General features: G+C 39.1%; 1 protein-coding gene across 4 annotated transcripts in view; it reads right to left on the bottom strand.

Moving 5' to 3' along the window:
• Positions 1 to 16,240, bottom strand: part of LOC117400158 (acetylcholinesterase collagenic tail peptide-like) — a 34,328-nt gene extending 18,088 nt beyond the window's left edge. The window contains exons 1-6 of one of the 4 annotated variants that reach the window (XM_033999616.3): positions 15,904 to 16,240; positions 15,092 to 15,305; positions 8,602 to 8,717; positions 3,474 to 3,560; positions 2,869 to 2,913; positions 1,434 to 1,460 (exon numbers count right to left, since the gene is read on the bottom strand). In XM_033999616.3, coding sequence (XP_033855507.2) covers positions 1,434 to 1,460; positions 2,869 to 2,913; positions 3,474 to 3,560; positions 8,602 to 8,717; positions 15,092 to 15,188 — 372 coding nt within the window. In that variant the 5' untranslated portion in view covers positions 15,189 to 15,305; positions 15,904 to 16,240. The remainder of the gene's footprint in view (positions 1 to 1,433; positions 1,461 to 2,868; positions 2,914 to 3,473; positions 3,561 to 8,601; positions 8,718 to 15,091; positions 15,306 to 15,903) is intronic. The other 3 variants (XM_033999619.3, XM_033999620.3, XM_059021659.1) reach the window with 3 other exon arrangements.
• Positions 16,241 to 22,631: the final 6,391 nt, after the last annotated feature.

The raw sequence follows: 22,631 nt of genomic DNA, 5'->3' as shown, positions 1-22,631 counted from the left end.
TGACATTATGGACTTTTTTGTGTTGATCAGTGGCAAAAACTCCTAATTAAATCCATTTTGATTCCATGTTGTAACACAATAAAATGTGGAAAAGTCCAAGGGGGGTGAATACTTTTGAGAGCCACTGTATATATATATAAAAAAAGGATATATTGCTTTTTTATATTTTAATAAAATATCATATCTGGTACGTTTTCATTTCACAGACAAGTAGTGCAATCTGTACTTTAAATCCTGAATCATCTAACAATCTAGATTTGTATTGAACGCCATCATTGTTCTGACAGTTCAGCCACAGTTCTGTTTGTGAATTTCATAGCTTCTCTTTAAAAACATAAACACTGTGAACTACAGTACTAATGTCTACGCAATATAATAGAGACAAAGATGCATCTATTTCGGCTGGGCCCTGTCATCTGCTATTTCTAATTAAATGATGACCTGTAAAATATCTCATGACCTCGGCGAGGTAATCGTGGAAATAAATGATTTATGATATTGCACATGCACTTAGTAAAATGAAACCGCAGTGCTGTGAATACTCTGGACACATTGCAGGCAGCATACACTGTGAATCTGGTGCTTATGAAAAGTGAGGGGCAATAGCACTGCTTACAATCAGGCAGGCTGCTGACAGGACCTAGGTGAGCCTCTTCAATCCTGACCTTGCGATTCAGTTCTGGGCCTCACTCAAGCAAGACGGATGTTTTTTTGTTAAATTGTAGCGAGTTTGACTGATTTTGAGAAATGTGGGTGTTAGGCTGACATTACTTGGAACCTGAATTGGATTTGAACACACAGGCCTCCAGGGGTTTACAGGATTGAGAGGCCTGGAAACCAGCTCGTTGTATCACCAGTGTTATCAATGGATTGAACTGACCAGCTGGACAGAACAGATATTTAATTACAGGTTAACTCATGGTGCTCTTTATCATTCCGATTAAATTGAGTGAGCTGGGAGCAACATTTAAAACAACAAGAAATCAAGTTTCTTCTGTTAGTTCAGTTAACAAGATGGGACCTTTTTATTATCTAAACAGAACTAGATTCCTTAGAAATCTGATAATTTTACTAGATCGTTTTTCATAACTGGATAACAAGGTATTTAAGTATCATTTTATAAAACAATACGGGGCCCTACCCTTTTAATCTGCCATCGTTTCGATTTTTAAAATGGAACCTCGTCCTTGAATGCTGAATGAAGAGGCTGAACTCTATTCTTCCTGCCTTCTGTACCAGATGCTTTAGGTTTAGATGAACTGACCGTCCCTGTAGTCTGTTTCAAGGTTGTAATTACTTAGAATCACATATTGCTGAGTAGATGCATTATTGCTTCAGTCAAGAACATAGCATCAATGCCAACAAATGTGCTGCCACATATTCAAGGCAAATCCAATTACTTAGACAATGTAATAAAGAATGCCTATACTCACCTTTGATCCAGGTCTGCCAATTTCTCCCTAGAAACAGAAAACCATGAGGCAGCATTATTTTAGGCATTTGTGGATAGAAACTTTTTTTTTTTTTAATAATCCCTTGTTGTAGTATTTAGAAATCAAAATGTATTTGTATTGATCTTCTGGAACAGACTCACACTTTCAAGGAGTTTATAAAGAAAGTTATAAATTGATGCCATTCTGCTGTCTAAATAAATACAAAAACGAATTTCCTTCTAACAGGTGCCAATTGAGTTTTTTTTTTTTAAATATGCGTAGAAAACTCCCTGTAATTTTATGAAAACTGTCTGTGTTTTCCAACGTAATATGCAGATTTAGAAGTAAAGCTTGAGAGCCCTGCTTAATAAGTTTGAGTGACAATGCTGGCAAAGCCTGCCTCTTCACACTTCTGTAGGGAGTTGCAGGCTCAGATTGGCTAACCTCTTTCAGGCAATTTTCCAAACGATCACAAAGCCTGGAATCAACCCCATAACAAACTTCCAGTGTAAAAGGACCTACGGGTATGCTAATCATTAAGCCGTATGGTTAGTAGCTTTCCAAACAGCCTGAATGGCATTCCCTGCCCCAGTAAACCCTGTGTCTGAGGATAAGGTAGATTTACAAGCTGTCTGATCAAAACCAAAAATGGACCTTCACAACTCACTAGGGCTCAATGGATTTAGGTAGTTATCTTCTACAGATTCACGGCAGCATATTAACCACAGTCAGAATTGCAGGGCTACATCTAAGAGTAGCACTGTGGAGTTAGGCAGTCACTGTGGTTTGGGATGAGCCCCACAACTAGAGTTGATCTAGAAAAGTGTTTATTAATTGAATATGCATGTAAATGAAAATGTAATGAAAACATCTTTACCTCCCTTTGGCTTTGGAAGTTATATGCAGGAGACTGTGGGTTGCATGTGAATGAAATGAAAGGTGGCAGACCCTCTGAATTTGTATTGTATTTATTTTGGATCTGTGTTTTCCCATGGCATGTATCTTTTATGTATTACTGTTTCGGTGCTCTTTGAGATTTGGGGAGTTAAATGGCATTTCTGTAGTAAGGCAAATATAAAAATGACCACTAAGGGTATGATTTCTACCCATTGAAACAATTTGCAATGACAAATCTCTAACATACTGACTGCTTCATATTGGCCTCCATTTTTATACTAGCATGGCGATTTATAAAACATTCCAAATATCCATCAGAAAACAATCAATAATACATGATGATTATAGATACATATTATGGGATATTACAAATTCAGTGGGTATAAAGTGTTCCTTTAATGTGAGAACGACCAGCATATATTAAACATTGTTTTATAACGAAATGCAGCAGTATCTGTTGAACCAGCATGAGTAACCTCCCAATCATCACAACTAAAGGATTTCAATACAGGAAAAATCAAACAAGACAGGAACTTACTTTCTCCCCCTTTGGTCCCATTACACCTGGAAGTCCTGGTACACCCTGTAATAACACAAGCACTTTAATTCACAGCCATGGGCAGAGCAACTTGTCTTCTGCTAATTTATAGGAGGCTGTGTGGTCCAGTGGTTAAAGAAAGGGCTTGTAACCAGAAAGTCCCCGGTTCAAATCCCACCTCAGCCACTGACTCATTGTGTGATCCTGAGCAAGTCACTTAACCTCCTTGTGCTCCGTCTTTCGAGTGAGACGTAGTTGTAAGTGACTCTGCAGCTGGTGCATAGTTCACACACCCTAGTCGCCTTGGATAAAGGCGTCTGCGAAATAAACAAATAATTTATCAGTGTGGTCTAAAATCACAGATTCATGGTCCACTTGTTTTAGTGGGAGGAAAGTACAGTTGCCTTTATTGAGAACTATTTGCTGTGGGATTTTGGACAGTACATGGATATTTCTGGCACTTCTAAATGTAGTAAGGCTAGCATTCCGGGGAGTCTTCTACAGGGAATGAGTGACAGTTCATTGAAAGCACTGTACCCTGAGATTAATATTGACTGTTTCTCTGCTACTCTGCATATGTAATGATGTGAGCCCAAGCTGCCTACCTGTGGTCCAGCTGGCCCAGAGGGCCCTGCAGGACCTGGCATACAGATATTCATATTTTTTTCTTCATCTACTTTCTTTTCTTCATTCTAAAAAAAAAAAGGAAGCAAGCAATAAAAATAGTGTGGATACAAAGAGAAATACCGTAGAGTAGTGTACAGAAATCTCAAAGGAAGTCATACAGATCCAAGCCAAAGAGGAGTTTTCACCTTAACTGACCATGCTAATGCATTGGCTCTTGGTGTGATGCGGACTCAGCTCCTTACCACCAGTGACTGTATGTGGAACAAAGCTTTGCACACTTTATTTAAATAAGACTGATATCATCATTATCAACTCTTGATTGATCATATATTTAAAAGCATTAAGCACAAAAACGAGGCCCATCTTATTGTACCAGTGTTGGATTTTGGTGCATTGTCCCCCACGTTTCTTTCAGTCTTACATATGCTTGTTTTCCAGACAAAAAACGCACACCTCCTTTCTAATGGGGTCTCTTTCCAAGAAACAACACATTTGCTGTACACATACAATGGATATTCTTTGGATGTGTTTTAGTCTATTTCTGGGATACAAAAGCAAGAATATCTACCACTACGATGTATGCTCTATTATGTGTCAGTATCAATAATCAAGCCTTTAGTCTGTTTCTTTTTGGGTTTTTTTTACAGGATGTGCCATGCTAACCCTCTTTTCTTAGAATTCAGAAATAGTAAGCTATGTGTAAAAGCTTGTGTTTTAGTATATAGATACAAAATAATACAGCACTTTGTGCTTACAAAAATATATCAGTAATTTGAAAAGCCCCAGTGTGAAATATTAAAAAGCTGAAGAATAACAGCCACTGCAGATTAAATAACATCTGTTTATTACTGTGGTTTAGCATTGATAATGCACTTTGCAGAATTGACCTTGATTGATTAGAATATTTCAATAAGCTCTTATACTTCGCAGGGCTGGGACATCAGGATGTATTTCCCTCCACCTTCACATTGAAGTTAATATAATTTAGTGATACACCAATTCATATGGCACAGTGGTGGTCACCTATTTATGCAACAAGAGATTTTTTGTAGCTAGTGAAGCATAGAAAGTGCCTTAGACAATACTAAACCAAATAGTGCTTGTCCATCTTTATGTTACTGGTGGATGGCTATTGAGTATAACATCAACAATATGGCTACAATATCTACAGGGTTCCCCAAAGTGTGCAGGATAAAAACGGTATGATAGAATCACATTACTTATACATTGTGTATAATGTTTGTTTAATAACATGCTTTTTGTTATATATATAATTCTTTTGAGATTCTGGGATCAATAAGCTACTAACAATCAAACGAGCAAGATATTATTATTTATTTCTTGGCAGACAGTGTGGAGTAGTGGTTAGGGCTCTTGACCGGAGGGTCGTGGGTTCAATCCCAGATGGGGGACACTGCTGCTGTACCCTTGAGCAAGGTACTTTACCTAGATTGCTCCAGTAAAAACCCAACTGTATAAATGGGTAAAAAAATTATGTAATTGTATGTAAAAATAATGTGATATCTTGTAACAACTGTAAGTCGCTCTGGATAAGGGCGTCTGCTAAGAAATAAATAATAATAATAATAATAATGAAATTCTTCAATCTCCAAACACCAACCTTTAAGCAAAGGCCCTAATATACAGATACATATTACGAGACTAGCATCAAGATGAGGTGGGAAATCCTGCTGATTTAAATGTGCAGTACTATAACAAGGTCTTTGAAAAAACATTTACTGTACTCCTGTGACAAGGAGAGAATAAATCGGAGCTGAAAATCTCCCTCCCGACCTGTGAGGGCGCTGCGCTCAAAGATAGGGGCGCTCCTGACAGGAAGTGCTGACACCTGGGCACAGCAGGGACCGGAGGTCGGCCATCTTGGTAGGTCCCGAAGCTGCTGTACTGCTGGGCATGTTCCTCGTGGTCAGCGCTGCAGTGTGCTCCAATTGGGCAGATTTTGGTGCAGTGCTGATTGTAGGGAGGGGACTGGCAGTATTTAGGGGAGCAGTTTGGAGAAGCTCGCTCTCTAGTTTTTGGAGCCGCATAGTATTGCTTTTGTTCCTTACCATTCTGCAGACTGTGAGGACTGAAAGGGACACCCAGTGCAGAGCTACACTCTTTGCATGTAAAACTGATTGGCCACAGACCCCTGTGCAGCACTGCATAACCCTGGCACCAGTTGCACTGAAAGTGTACAGGATTATTTTTCCCTGAACTTAACCATTGCTGGTTTTGTTCAGGAGTTTTCTTTTGATTTTTGCTGGCTAGTCCTGTTATTTTTTTATTTGTTGTGTGCAATAAAACACCCTTGAGGGTTTTTTTATTATTATTGGAAAGCAGCTGTTGTGATGTTATTTCTATTGCACCACCCACTACATCCTGACACGTGGTGTCTTCGTGGGATTGGACCCTAAAATGGATGCCCAACAGTTTGCTGCGTTCCTGGCGGAGCAGAAGCTCCTCCAGGAGAAAGAAGAGAAAAGAAGGGATGCACGGGAAGTTCAGTACCAGTCAACTGGCAGCACTGGTTCGGGAGAGGGGACCGGCGCCAACCCCGGCTTCTGATGCAGCAGGGGTACCATCAATGGTACCCCCTCCCCCCAAACTGCAGAGGATGACGCAGGAGGATGATCCCGAGGCCTACCTAGTAACTTTCGAGAGGGTAGCTTTGGCAGCCACATGGCCTCGGGATTGGTGGGCTACCCAGCTCGCCCTCTGTCTGGTCGGAGAAGCCCAGGCTGCCTACCGGGTGATGGAGGACAGTGCAGCCCTAGACTATGACCAAGTAAAACAGGCAATTCTCCAGTGCCTGAACATCTCCAGGGAGATGATTTGGTGCCAGTTCCGGGAATAAAAGCCACCCAGACTCGAGTAGCCGCTCAGTACCTGGCAGGCCAGCTGGCATAATGGTTGCGCCCAACCCAGCAGTCTACGGAGCAGATTATTCAGCTACTTGTGGTGGAGCAATTTTTGTATATTCTTCCCCCTGTGCTGCAGGAATGGGTTGGACGGCATGAGCCTACAACATTGGAGGAAGCGGTTCGCCTGGCCGAAACCTGTGAAAATGCCACCGCCATCTGAGCCCCGTCGCCTTCTTCCCAACCGGACCAGCCAGCACCATTGACGGGTCCCAAGGTGGAACCAAAGACCACCCCAGCCCCGTCTCCAGCTTCTAAGGGGCCCCAAGCTCGACTCCTAATGAATGCACTACCCTTCCCAAGACCAAGACCCAGGTAAGATCCTTGTTAGGGGTAGTGGGTTATTACCACTGATTTATCCCTGAGTACTCCACCTTCGTTGACCCTCTCGTGGATCTCACTAAAAATAATGCACCAAATACTGTTAAGCGGACAGGACATTGTCAGGTAGCATTTGAGGTAATAAAGAGGAAACTTTGCCAGGTTCCAGCTTTAATCACCCCAGATTTCAGCAAAGAATTCATCCTCCAGTCGGACACTTCGGATGTTGGTCTGGGGGCTGTCCTGTCCCAAGAAAGAGATGGAGTAGAACATCCAATAATGTATCTAAGCCAGAAGATGTCTCTCAGGGAGCGCAGATGTTCATTAATTGAAAAAGAGTGCCTGGCCATTAAATGGGCCACTCATGCCCTTAGATATTACCTCTTGTCACTGATCATGCCCCACTCAAGTGGCTAGACATGATGAGAGGCACAAACGCATAGATACTCGGTGGTATCTGGCGCTGCAACCCTTCCATTACAATGTGAAACATCATGCGGGTAAGGAACATGTCTTGGAAGAGAGGTGTGGGATATGTGACAAAGAGAGAATGAATCAGAGATGTAAATCTCCCTCCTGACCTGTGAGGGTGCTGCGCTCAAAGATAGGGGCACTCCTGACCAGAAGTGCTGACATCCGGGCATAGCAGGGACCGGAGGTCGGCCATCTTGGTAGGTCCCGAAGCTGCTGTTCTGCTGGGCATGTTCCTCGTGGTCAGCACTGCAGTGTGCTCCGATTGGGCAGATTTTGGTGCAGTGCTGATTGTAAGGAAGGGCCTGGCAGTATTTAGAGAAGCAGTTTTGGGAAGCTCGCTCTTGAATTTTTGGAGCTACATCGTATTGCCTTTGTTGTTTTGCTACCTGTTTTGTGCCTTACCATTTTGCAGACTGTGAAGACTGAAAGGGACACCCAGTGCAGAGCTACACTCTTTGCATGTAAAACTGATTGGCCACAGACCCCTGCGCCATGCTGCATAACCCTGGCACCAGCTGCACTGAAGGAATATTGTGTAAATTGAAAGTGTATGGGACTTGTATATTATATTTATCTTTGCCTGAACTTAACCATTGCTGGTTTTGTTCCGTAGTTTTCTTTAGTTTTTTTATTATTACAAAGTATTTTAACCTGGATCTAACCATTGCTGGCTGGTCCAGGGTTTGTTTTTGTTGTGTGCAATAAAAGCACCCTTGAGGGGGTTCTTGTTGCTGTTGTGATGTCATTTCTACTGCACCACCCACTACATCTTGACAACTCCCCACTCCGAATAGCATTACAACCTTCTTGTAACTCCCAGCTCATTTCTTTGAACGATTGTTTTTAGTTTTCCAGGCTTTACTTTAACTCTGAAATCCATTTATTCTGACACCACACTGTAGATACTCCTGTGCAGCAGATATTAAGAGCTCCCCAGTATAATATGCAGTACAGAGAAGTGACTGTGAGGCTCAGGTGGATTCTCAATACTGTTCCTGCTGCAAGAGAAGTCAAGTATTGTTGTTGCATGACTGGCAGGATAAATGGACTTCACCGGAGTATCTACAGAAAAATGACAAAGGCCTTGCAAAAAGGTTGGTATCCTAATAAGAGTCCTGCGCTTTTCAAATCTCCTTACTATACTATATTTATAGTAATATTAATCTTTACTTCCTGAAATGCCTGATTCCCATAGATTCCTATTCAACTTATCTTGCCATATGTGCTTTTGTCTGCAGAAAAACACCCAAACACACAGAAGACATTTTTTCAAAGGAGAGGTGACCTGAAAATCCAAACTTAAGCATGTTTACGACATGCGTGCCCTGCTCTCATTTTAACCAACCATAACTGCCAGTACTGTGCGACTAGCAGTGGCAGTTTTACTCACCTGACTCCTGCGTTCTCGCTGCAATGGAGGAGGTGGAGGGGATAGTGGTGGTGGAGGCATTAAAAGACAACATATATTGCCAGGACTTCTTTTCTTATGTTCCAAAGGTTTGAGCGCTAGATAAAATAAAATAATAATAAAATAATCATTTAAAAAAATGAAGTGTCATATCTGCTAATAATCTGCTATCCGTACTGTCATCTCATAAAGTGTAGCATAATCCTCACTCCGTAGCGTTTGACTCAAGCCAAAAGTGTGGCCAGTGAGATGGGAATGTTGTTGCAGAAAAGGCTACTGTACAGGCTAAAAAGGTAGGACAATCAAAGACAAGGAATTATCTCCATTGTAAGCTGATCCATGCCTATCTAATTAATGGTAATTCACAAGGGATGAAAGGGGAATCATTTACAATGTTTCAAAAAAACACTGCATCATTCATATACAACATTAGTAAGTGTTTATTATGTGCTATAAAAAAAAAGTTTTTTGTTATCAGAATAACTACCTATACCTCCCGTTTCTCAATATTACTTTCAAGAAAACATTTTGCTCAAAGTGTGACTGACAATCAACACCCTGCAGTGATCCTGTGACAGCAGCTGCTGCCTGCTGTACTACTACAGGACTGGCACAATGGAAACTTTGTATCCAACAGATTCTGATCAATTAAAATCCTTCCTAAAACTCCAAGCAGAGACCAAGCAGAGACTCTAGTTTCTAATTAACTACTAGGTAATATATACAAACTTAATCTTATTGTGCAGTTAGTATGCAGTTTTTAAATCATTCCAGCTAACCTTAAACACAACATGCTTAGACACATGTTCACTTTTGTTATGCTTTACTTCTATGGATAGTTACTCTCTTTTCGGGATTTAACTCCTCATTGAAAAAAGTATACCATTGAAAATCAACATGAAGAATTTAACAGAGCAGGTGAGGTACCATAACACCCTCCAAGTTTGATGAAAAATGTGCTTCACTTTACAGCTCTGTTGCTCTCCAAAGTAGCCCAAAGCTACATATATCCCCCTTTGTGTATGGGTCCTTTTGCCTGGTTATAGCCAGATCATTTTTATTCAATACTTAAATAGTCAGTAAATGCCAACGAGACTAATATAATACGAGTCCATTGAAGAAAGCATTGGCAGACCACATGGCATCACATTGGATCTGAATATTGCCCAGTGGAACTGATACAATGGCAGTCTCAGTGGTACTGATATGTTACTGTACCATGCCAGTGCAATGGATTACCAGTGTATGTTGATTCATTTCATTGTGATACCATTGCAATGTGAAAACAGGAAAGGCTTCCCACTGGGTGTCAACTTACCAATGTTCATGTCCTACCGTTTCATTCATGATCATTTGGAAAGGGTACAGTATAAACAGTGTTAAAGATGAAATCCTTCATAAATTACACATATATACAGTTGTATTCAAAAGTCTACATACCCCAATGGAAATATATAATTTCTAGAAATTTCTCGAAAACAAATAATTATAGGAAAAATCTTTTGTAGCAAAAGTTTTGCTTTTGTGGATGAGGAAAAGAAGAAATACATGTCTACAATTATTTATTTCAGCAATTTTTTTTGCAAAACTCCAAAAATGCTAATTCAAAAGTATTCACACCCTGACAAGGAAAATGAAATGAATAGCTAGTTGAGGCACCTTTAGCAATAATAACCTCTTTTAAACAATTTGGATATTTATCAATGAACTTTTGGCATGATTCTTTAGTGATTCTTCAACGCAAAATTGTTCCAGTTCATTCAAATTCCGAGGACTTCTCTTGTGCACAGCCTTCTTCAACTCATACCAAAGATTCTCAATCGGATTTAGATCAGGAATTTTACCATTCCAGAACCTTGATTTTATTCTTCTTTATCCATTCTGAGGCAGATTTTGATGTGTGCTTTGGATCGTTGTTGTGTTGGAACGTCCAGTTGCGCTTTAAACTAAATTTTGTAGGGGAGGGTTTCAGATGATTGGCCAATATCTTTTTGTCTGCTATGTAATCCATTTTACCATGTATTTGAACTAAATTTCCTGTGCCATTCCTGTGAAAAACAATCCCATAGAAGGATACTACCACCTCCATGCTTGACAGTAGGTATGGTATTCTTTTCTTTGTACGCCTCACCAGACTTTCTCCAAATGTAACAACTATCAGAGTGACCAAATAGCTCAATTTTTGTTTAATCACTCCACAAAACCTTTGACCACAACTCATACCCATCATTCAAATTCTGTTTTGCAAACTTTAAGCGATTGTCCTTGTGATGTTTTCCTAAGAGTGGCTTTTTCCCTGGCCTGCGATCATTGAGACCTTCACCATGCAATACTCGACCTGTGGTTGAAATGGAAACCCCAGTCCCACTTGTAGCCAATTCACTTTGAATATCTTTGGCAGTCAGTCTCAGATTTTTATTAACCTTCGTCACAATTCTTCTACTTGTTCTTGGTGAAAGAACCTTCTTTCTTCCAGAATGAGGAAGCGTTGTGACAGTACCATGAGTCTTGTACTTCTTGATAATAGAAACAAAAGTCGAAATTGGGATACTCAAATGCTTGGAAATCTTCTTGTATCCTTCTCCAGCTTTATGACAATAAATATTTTTTCTGCCTAAGGTCTTCAGACAGCTCTTTACTTTTTACCAATCATCCTATCATCCTATCAGCAATCATCCTAACCCTTTTATACTTTCTAAGAATGTTCACCTACTCTAATTCTAGACTTTTCTAGAATTAGGTTCTGCATTATCATATTGAAATTTCTAGCACCTTGTAGACAATACTATCATAGCATCAAAGGGTATGAATACTTTTGAATTAACATTTTTGGAGTTTTGCAAAAAAATTGCTGAAATAAATACAGTAATTGTAGATATATATTTCTTATAACTTTTTCCTCATCCACAAAAGCAAAACTTTTGCTACAATTTTTTTTTTCAAAAATTCGTTGTTTTCAAGAAATTTCTAGAAATTATAAATTTCCAGTGGGGTATGTAAACTTTTGACTACAACTGTATATGTATATACACATACATACATACAGCTATGGCCAAAAGTTTAGCATCGCCTAGGACATTATTTTAAAAACAAACTACATGAACATAATTTAGATCTTTTATTTAACATCATGTAATCAAAGAAACTACAAAATTACATTGCAAAAGACTACCAGAAGCCTACGGTATTTCATCGTAGATTTTGAAATGTCACATTTTTCCATTTTTGTCAGTTTTTCGTTAAGTATATGGAAAACTACAAAGCGGTGTGTAATTCAATATGTTAACGTAACATTATTCAGCAGGTTTCATTCAACTTTATGAAGCAAAATTAGGTCATTCTATAGGGTGATGCAAAACTTTTGGCAATGGCTGTATATTGTATGTTGTATGTTGAAATGCCTCACAGTTTTCAAACATTTTGTTTAAATGTGTTGTAATGTAAAATATATGGTGGTGGAGTCTTCTTGTTTACTGGTCTGTGTAATCTCTATCCCTTTCATGCATGGTGATCTTATATGTGGACGGATATAAAAACTCTTCTAGTCTTTATATGGGGACATATGGAAGATCTGAATGCATGAGAGCCTCATATGAGCCGTATGCCTTTCTCCCGCCATATAAAGCATGGGGGGGGGGGAATGAAAAGAATTTAAATGAAAAACATATTTATTATGTATCCAGAACTACCTTTTTTAAGCTATGTTCAATATTTCATGCACGAAAGGGCTATACTGTGTGTTAAGAGAATGTACATTTATTTTTGTTTGTAGAACAATACATGGCCCTGGTGTAATGGAGCAATGAATAAGACTTGTTTCCCTTAAAAAAACAACTTTATTCAAACTGTATAAGAGCAGTGAAAAAGGTTAACAGTTGCTATCCACCACTACTTCGTATTTTGCTCATAACAAAAGCTTCGAAAACGACGTGCATTGTCAGCAGGACTAAAAAGGAGTGTTTTTATTCCCTTATAAAAGTTATTTATGTTTAGTTTTATGGAAAAAAAAGTTTTACTTAAAAATAGAGCTGTCAATTAATCACAGTTAACTTCTGTCTTGATCCTCTTAGCATACCGTAATATTCCCTACGTCACCATAATATGGAGCGCATGCAGTCGGCATTAGCACAGAAAGTTAGTCATATAATTGCATTAAGGAACAAAGTACTCAGAGTGAAGGACTTGTTGTGAATGGGAAGCTCATTTAAAAAAAATAAAACTTTCTGACGTATCTACTGTCAAATTGAAACTTTCAGTATCACAAACGTAGGCTACATCTGAAGCACCACTTGCATGCTAAACACATTTCTCAAAATACACCAAAGCTAGCAACAACACAACGACAAATGAAACCCGTCAGTTTTGACAGAATATAACCATCAATGAATGCTTTTTTCATTTAGACAATTTTTAGTTATTATTATTATTATTATTATTATTATTATTATTATTATTATTATTATTATTATTATTATACAATACAAATTTCAGTTATATAGTGCTCTTCATGCAAGCATTCCAGGGCGCTTTACAAAATGCATTTTTAAAAAAAGCCTTCTCTAATATATAATCCAGCTACAAATAAACAGACCCAAACAAATTCGTTTTCAAACAGGATTTAAAAGATTAAATTGTGCTAGTATTCCTGATATGAATCTGGAGCAAGTTCCAAGACGGAATTTGACAAATAAGTAAATGCCCTGGCTCTGACAAGAGTTCAAACACATTTTAGGGACTGTCAGAAGAGTAGCATTTTCCGATCTCAGGGAACGACCAGGGACATATGGGGTCAGCAGATCTTGAAGATAAGAAGGTCCAAGACCATGTAAGACCTTATAGGTGATAAACAGAACTTTAAAATAATAATAATAATAATAATAATAATAATAATAATAATAATAATAATAATAATAATAATAATAATAATAATAATAATAAAGCAAACTTGAAAGAAATGGATGCAGTAATTGTATCAATTAAATATGTGATTAAAACCAAGAACAAATAAGATTAAAATGTTGACTCTTAATATTTATTAATTTTTGTATTCGCTTGACAGCCATACTTAAAAATGTTGTTTTAGTACAAATGTACAAGTTATAAGCTTACAATAATGGTAGCTTATATACAGTATATGTGCAACATTTTAAAGTGTTTTATGTCCTTGTAAATTTGAATCTTCCCATTTTCACTGTGCCTATTTTAGTTCACTCCTAGATGTGGCATCACAGAGTATTAATACATTTGAATAATAATAATAAAATAATTTTTAAAAAATCAATGAGGACTTTGCAAATAATTAATTTTTTTGTTGTGGCTGCTGGCCTAACTGTAAATTATAATGAGAAATTCTTAGAAGGGCATTAGAAAAGCATTAGAAATTCTAAAACAAATCACTTTTTCTTTTGGTTGGTAAAAAATACTACTGTAAACTGAAACTCTAGTTAACACACGTATAGGTTGTAATGTTCAATTTATGTATTTATGTGTCTCAGTATTATTTCCCATTGACAAATTAGATGGCAAATCTACAAACGCAATAATATGAGACATACAGTGCATTTAAAAAATGTAAACCACCACCATTTAAATCTGTACATGGCATTTTCCATACTTGACATAAAAAAATATACTGGAAACTCAATGAGATGTGAAACACCACAGAGAGCATTGTTTCAATGATTCCTGCAGTGGTAGCATTGGGATACTCTGTCTCTTAGGGAAAAAAATTGTCCCTAGGACAAAAAGTGTATGTGTTTCCACCTTCTACTGTTTTTCTATGGTCAAAATGATCCCCAAATTATAAAAGACAACATATTGAAAGCTGTTTAGCTTTGTTAAAGCAATCTTGTTAAACCAAAAAAAAAATAATAACCTAAGGATTAGTTTGATTGGTATATCTCTTTTTGATATCCAATGCTAAAACCACGAAGGGACAATCTGTTTATGAATAAAGTGCATTGAAACAGTCTATGAAAGGCTATGAAACACACATAACTAACTGCTCCTCTGCAGTCCGTGTTTGCTGCTACAGGTGTTTCCGTGTGCTGCACTATAAAAGTCATCTGAATATTTGCTAGTGACATATCCAAAGCCTGCTGATGTTTACTCTCCTAACATCCGACTGGAGTCCTGTAGCACTGGGGGGAGAAGGGGGAGGGACGGTATTTATAGAAACAGATTTACATTTGGATCCCTCTCTCTCTCTCTGCATACCGAAATAGAAATGAACATGCACAAAAACAAGCCATTCACATAGTAAAGAAAAGAATATGCATAGAAAAACAAACAAACAAAAAACAAAGCATGCCTCCCCCTCTACAACTTGTTTCCATAGCAGGCTAACTTTAGCTCCTGGACAACAATGCACCGAAATATTAAGTCTAGGAACTATAATCCACATAACCACAAGTGCGCTTTTCTAACAGACGAGCTGTACATAGAACAGAACAATAGGGAAGAGCTGCATTACCTGCTGGAAATGAGAAGATGTTGTCCATGAAGGAGGACTGAGATAATACATAGCTGAAGAGGAGCTGGAAATGCAATCCAAATGCAATGAGGACCATGCTGCTTGGAGAGACTCAGCTATTCAAACTCGTGGACACTGGATCTGACTGGGATTTCTCTCTCTCTTCTTTTCTCTCTCTCTCTCTCTCCCCTCTCTCTCTCTCAATATCCCTCTGCTTTTAGGAAAGAGGAATGCCAACCATTTCCCATTAAATCTTTTCCTTGCACCAGACAGGCTATATTTAAACCAACCAACAGATCAGATGCCCCCATAGCGAATATTAGACACTGACACTATCAGCTGTGTTATTCACAAAAAAAGATCAAAGACTTTGCAATGAATTTGCACCACACCTTATGTAGTGAAGGAAAACGATCTGATTAAACTGTAAAAGTTTGAATGTTAAAAGAATCACCATTTAATGGTTTTGTGTGATAAAAATTTTATTGAGTGAAAATATAATGACATGTATCAATTCTACTCTAGATACAGACACATTTATATAATCCAATAGAATGGTTGATTAGTACTATTGGGCTACACTTTCAAACTATAATTAAACTGTTGTCTGCTTTTTTCAGCTGTCATGCAATTTAATCATTTAAAACAACACTGATATAATATATAAAATTGATTCATATATATATATATATATATATATATATATATATATATATATATATATATAATCTAGGAAAACACTAATGCTGAAAAAAGGTTAATGCATTTCCTTTGCATTCAAAGTAAAAACTACAAATAAAAGCTTTTCTTACCTTTCAGATTCAGCGAAGCCAGTTAAAGCAAGTGCTGTGCTGTGACTCCCAGTTAATTCAGACTCTGAAACACAGTCAAATGAAACCTCCTCAGGGCAGATGTCGGTGCTCATGGCTGGACACAAATTCTTCCACTGACAGGAGTTATTGATCAGCGCTGGCATTTACATTGAATTTATGAACCTCCATTTTACCCAGGAATGAATGACAATGCAATTAAAGCATGGGTCTCCTTGACACTCACTTACTCCTGCTTGCATTATCTAAAGACAAGCACAGGGTAAACTGAATCTCAGGAAGTCACAATAATACATTTTAATTAAAGAAGATGTTTTATATTAAGGAAAGCAACTGTCGTGTAAAAGAAGACTATAGGAAACACATACAGCTCTCTAAAAGCAGCACTCCACTAGCAGACTATAGGAAACACATACAGCTCTCTAAAAACAGCACTCCACTAGCAGACTATAGGAAACACATACAGCTCTCTAAAAACAGCACTCCACTAGCAGACTATAGGAAACACATACAGCTCTCTAAAAACAGCACTCCACTAGCAGACTATAGGAAACACATACAGCTCTCTAAAAACAGCACTCCACTAGCAGACTATAGGAAACACATACAGCTCTCTAAAAACAGCACTCCACTAGCAGACTATAGGAAACACATACAGCTCTCTAAAAACAGCACTCCACTAGCAGACTATAGGAAACACATACAGCTCTCTAAAAACAGCACTCCACTAGCAGACTATAGGAAACACATACAGCTCTCTAAAAACAGCACTCCACTAGCAGACTATAGGAAACACATACAGCTCTCTAAAAGCAGCACTCCACTAGCAGACTATAGGAAACACATACAGCTCTCTAAAAACAGCACTCCACTAGCAGACTATAGGAAACACATACAGCTCTCTAAAAGCAGCACTCCACTAGCAGACTATAGGAAACACATACAGCTCTCTAAAAGCAGCACTCCACTAGCAGACTATAGGAAACACATACAGCTCTCTAAAAGCAGCACTCCACTAGCAGACTATAGGAAACACATACAGCTCTCTAAAAGCAGCACTCCACTAGCAGACTATAGGAAACACATACAGCTCTCTAAAAGCAGCACTCCACTAGCAGACTATAGGAAACACATACAGCTCTCTAAAAGCAGCACTCCACTAGCAGACTATAGGAAACACATACAGCTCTCTAAAAACAGCACTCCACTAGCAGACTATAGGAAACACATACAGCTCTCTAAAAGCAGCACTCCACTAGCAGACTATAGGAAACACATACAGCTCTCTAAAAACAGCACTCCACTAGCAGACTATAGGAAACACATACAGCTCTCTAAAAGCAGCACTCCACTAGCAGACTATAGGAAACACATACAGCTCTCTAAAAACAGCACTCCACTAGCAGACTATAGGAAACACATACAGCTCTCTAAAAGCAGCACTCCACTAGCAGACTATAGGAAACACATACAGCTCTCTAAAAGCAGCTCCATTAACCACATTTCATTCTTATGGGAGCTTTCATTAGTAAGGTGGGGGAAAGCAACTTAAACCAAACGTAGTTAGTTTTTTAAAAAACAAGAAACCCGACCATACACTATTCCATGCAAGTGATGTTTTTTTGTTTGTTAATAATGACATACAGTACAGTATTAGACTCATAAAAGCACAAGTAAACATGTATTTTCTTAAGCAAGCTGAACATATGCTGACATAGAATGGCATCCCACTGGTGACACCAACTGTCACAAAAAGCCTGAATCATTGTGTCAAGTCCCCTGAAGATCTGACTGCCTTTTATCTGCCTGGACATGAGACACAGGGCTCACAGGTGAACAGACACAGCAGGTGTGATGTCAAGAGTAGATGCTGTACACTGCTCATCATCTACTCCTACTGTTTCATTAAAGCAAGGACAAGCAGCTTTGATAAATCAGCCCAATGAACAGTTAGCCCATAGACAAATGTTGAGTTGACACCACAAATGGCAAACGTCATGAGAAACTTACCTTCTAATAACGTCCTCCCATGTACTGTATTATTAACAAAATCACTAAATTAAACCCGCAGCATCTTCTGTATTTGACATGTCGCATTTCATTTCTGTCCCGTCTGTATAGACGGGGAGGGATCACATCAGCATTTCAGGCAACTATGATATTTAATACACATCGTTTCCACCTCTCGTACAGTTCTGGCCAAAAGGTTTGCATCACCCTATAGAATTAACTCATTTTGCATTTACTCAACTCTAGCAGTGGAATAACCCAGCAAATCACACTGTTCCAAATTACGCAGCACTGAGAAATAGATGCAGGGTTTGATCTAAGGAAAGTAATTATCCAAATTCAGCTGTTTCATTAGGTTTTAAATAACTTCATTGTGTTTTTTTAAACATCCCTTTTGTCAGGCTGTGGCAAAGTGGTTTGCAGTGTGCAGGTGTAGAGGTGATGCAGTGCTCAGTAATAACAGAAACAAGACAGTTCACAGTGAAAAACAGCTATTTTATTTGGCTGGGTCGTGTGCTCACAACTCTTAAATAATAATACCTGGCTCTACACACCAATGTGTATTGCTCAGTTAAACCACGGGGTTAGGTCCCAAAATAATAATACACTAAACAAGACACACACAAACACAACAGGGTCACAAGTCCAGAGTGAGTGCTCTTAGTGAAAGTGGTGATTTACAGGTTTATACATGCATAATGGTGAGTGTAATCCAGGTTTAATTGCTGGCTGTTTAGCTACAGCTCCTGGAGTTTAGCCTTCTATAAATGGCAAATGTGACAGTTTAAAAGAGAGACAAAACAAAACACCAAAAACTCACGGTTTCTTTTTACAACAGTACGCCCTTTACAGGTCTTTCCATAACCATAACAAAGGAATAGATTGCTTGGCCACATCCCCTGATATACCTTCAATCACGCCCCCTTCGGTAGCGAGTGCAATCACGTATCCTCCAATCCATGACTGACACATCGCCTAACGCATCAAGGAGATGACTTCTGGTATTGTGACTCCGCCCCCTTTCTGGATGGCCGACTTCCGACTGATCCAGGAATGAACTGTCGAATCATCCAGTTTGGGGGACCCCGTTTCTGTTATACCGTGCCCTCACAGGTCGGGAGGGAGATTGTTGACTAGGATTCATTCGCTCTCTGTCACACAGGCATTGTACTGTATGTGAGGTCTTGCTTTTTACCAGCTGTCAACCACGAGGAGAAGCACCTGAACTAACATTGTGCTTCATCACTCCCGAAATAACAAATATAGTACTTAGTAGTGCAGTGTATGGGTGTGGAGCAGTTTCTTCATCTGAAGATGTTTTTTAGGGAAATGGTTCATCAACAGCATAGGACTGGTTAGATTTCATTAAGTTTTTCAGGAACATATTTTCTTCTTTCATTACATAAAACAGACTACAGAGGCCACAGAGACAGTCTATCGATGACTTTTTTTATTTGCTTTTATTGTGAAATATTTAACTGCTGCATTTTGTAAATGTGATTCTGGCTGAGCGATACAGAAAAAGCTCAAAATCAATTTGCTTATGTTTTACAGGGAGGCAGGGACCATATCAATCAGTCATTTCTGCCTGCACTTTATAATGTTTTAAAACAGTTTGTGACATTGTTTTATGAAAGTGTTTTTATGAAAAGTGCACCCCACTTTGACACAGGAAAGTACCTCAGCAATCGCTTGTCCTTTAGGCGCGCCTTTGGATCGAAACAGAAGATAACAGTAGACATTGTAAATGTAAAATCTAGTTAAAATGGAACAGCACAATAATCTAGTTAGTGCTTCCCTAGAACAACAGGTCCAGACTGAGAGGCTCTGTACACATGGTGCAACATCAGGTTCTTAAAGGACAAAGAAAGAACAGTCACATACATTTTCATAATGAACCCTTTTCCCATAATTGACCATTTCCTCCATGCCATTTATATATTTATTTTATTATTTATTGCATTTATATAGTACTTTTTCTACAAAGGTATCGCAAAGCACTGTACAGTACATAGTAGAAAAGAAACCACAATACATTTGTATAGCATGCCACACTACATGTGCCACAGATAGACAATTTAAATAACAGTATACACATAATACAAAAGCAGCAAAGTTACAACTTCCCTGACAAACGAAGGCAGAGCATTCCATAATTTAGGAGCGCTACAAGAAAAAGCCCTACCTCCCGTGTTGCTTTTGTTGACCCTAAGAATAACCAGCAGCCCTTCATCCTGTGATCTCAGAGTGCGGTTTGGAAGATACGGGGTCAGTAACTCCTGCAAATAACTAGGTGCTAATCCATTCAGGGCCTTGTAAGTTAACAGCAAAATCTTAAAATCAATTCTATACTGCACAGGAAGCCAATGTAAAGAGTAATGTAAACCCACATTTCCTTTTAGTTGGTTCTGTGATCCCACTAGCATAACCTCTGTTTTATCTGAATTCAACATTAGAAAATTCTGTGACAACCAATGCTTGATGTTTGTAAGGCAAGTAGCTAATAACACCCAGGCAGAAGAATTTCCTGGTTTTACGGATATATATAGCTGGGTATCTTCAGCATAGCAATGGAAGTTCACTCCGTGTCTGTGGATAATGTTACCTAACGATAGCATATATAATGAATACAGCAAGGGACCTAGAATGGAGCCCTGTGGAACACCACAGACAACTTCCGATAATGCCGATTTTACCTCCCCAATAGAGACAAACTGGAACCAATCAGAAATATAAGATTTGAAACAGGATAGGACAAAGCCAGACAGTCATACTGTGCTTTCAAGATGATTCAGTGGAATGGAATGGTCTGCAGTATCAAAGGCAGCACTCGTACCCTGTAACTGGTGCGGAGCTCTAGAAAGCCTGAGTCATTTAGCTGCCCAAGATCATGATTTTAACACTCTCTGAGCCTGAGCACAGGGCTGTGAAAAGGGGGACCACAGAAAGTGAAGGACTGCTGGAAGCAAAGGCTGCTGGGAACTGTAGTTTGTTTGGGCAGGCAAGGTGAAGCTCTACCATAGGGTCAGCTACAAGATCTCATTTAGTTAACCGACCACTTGACTCCTCTCCTGCAGCTGTAATCCCAGTCTTCTGGTAGGGGGCAATTAACTGGGAAATGCCCCCGCTCCCCACAGATGCAGCAACAGTAGGTCTTACTTATACTGTGGAGGAGGGCTTCCCAGCTGATCTCCTCTTGTGCCTGCTGTTGCTGTTGTTCCTCACATCCTCCTTCCTCACTGTCCTTTTTTCCACAAACCTTCCTCACTCCACACATTAGAAAAAAAAAACAAAAAAAAAACGAGAAAAAAAAACTGCAGTATCCTCTTCTGCCTGCGTCCAGGAGGCGCTGGTGATCCCACGCAGGACACCACGTGTGACAGGATGGCTGGGCGGTGACATCAGGACAGATGCAGGGACGGGAAAAATACTGACACCAAGTATGCAGTTCCAAAATAACAGACGCGGTGGCGCCGTTTTTATTAAGCAAAAATAAATAAAACGTTTTAACAAAAAGACTGTGCTCACAGAGCAAAATAAAAGGTTCAAACAGAAACAAATCTCGAACACAAAATATTAAACAATACAGGTAAGGCTGGGCTGTAGCCTTCACTGTTACTGTATACTTAATTTTTAGTTTAGTTTTTCTCTCGCTCCTCTCGCTCGCTCTCTCCGCTCTAACACCCACCCGGAGTGCAGCGAGCTGCAGGTTTTTATATCGTGGCTGAGGGGTTTAACTGGCTAGTAATTATTCTATTACCCCTCGGCCACAATCTGCACGAGTTTATTAACTAACTGCTGTGGATGGGGCTTCCCATCCACGCTACTAAATAAAATAAAACACACGGCGCCTCGCTGTCATAAATACAAATAAATCATAAAACAAACAAACACAAAACAATAATCTGCACAGGGGCGGAGGGGGAAAACCTGTTCTAAAAATAAACAAATACATTTAAACAGCAGGGCTTTCTACCGCCCTGCTACAGAGGCATTTTAGTTGAGTGGGTTTTTAGATGGTCATTTTTTTATCCGCTTGGTAGAGGGGGATGAGGAGATGGCGAGTAATCCATTGTTTTTAAAGTCTTTACATTGCTTTGTTTCTTTGCTTCTCCCTGGAAGGCGTAGTACAGGAGCCCTGGTAACTACTGGACCAGGCCATCACGCCAATGCTACATCTCCAGAAGTACTGAACCCAGCAGCGGACAGCTTGGCTAGTCCATTGGGCGTGGCTTCTACACTGCCAGTCATATTCTTCCTCTTATTTTGATACTTTCCGCCCTAGCCCAGTAGTGGGTGCTTTTTATGTTGATACTTTCCACCCTAGCAAATTGGTGGGTGGTGGCCTTTTTGCCAAGTGTTTTAATTGTTTTTTTTTTAATTTTAAATAAACTTTGTTTTAATTACATTGCTGGTGTCTATCTATGGGCAGGTTGGTCTCTAACCTATGTCACAAATTAAACAAACCTGTGCAAATGTTTTTATTTATGTACACTGGGTCCTGGTGCCCATCACCACCAGGTGGCATAGTTGGACTACATACATATTTTTACTGCCTTGCCAACATGTACTACGACGCAAGCTGTGCAGTAAATTTAGGTTACAGTATTCAGTATTTGGTGTATACTATAGTGTATTTGATAGGCTGTTCAGTCTTGCACTTTTTCAGAGGGTGCATGTAATATTCTATAATTACAGTA

The sequence above is a fragment of the Acipenser ruthenus genome, chromosome 4 (assembly GCF_902713425.1).
Source record: "Acipenser ruthenus chromosome 4, fAciRut3.2 maternal haplotype, whole genome shotgun sequence".
Classification (NCBI taxonomy): domain Eukaryota; kingdom Metazoa; phylum Chordata; class Actinopteri; order Acipenseriformes; family Acipenseridae; genus Acipenser; species Acipenser ruthenus.
This window is presented reverse-complemented; position numbering and strand designations above follow the sequence as displayed.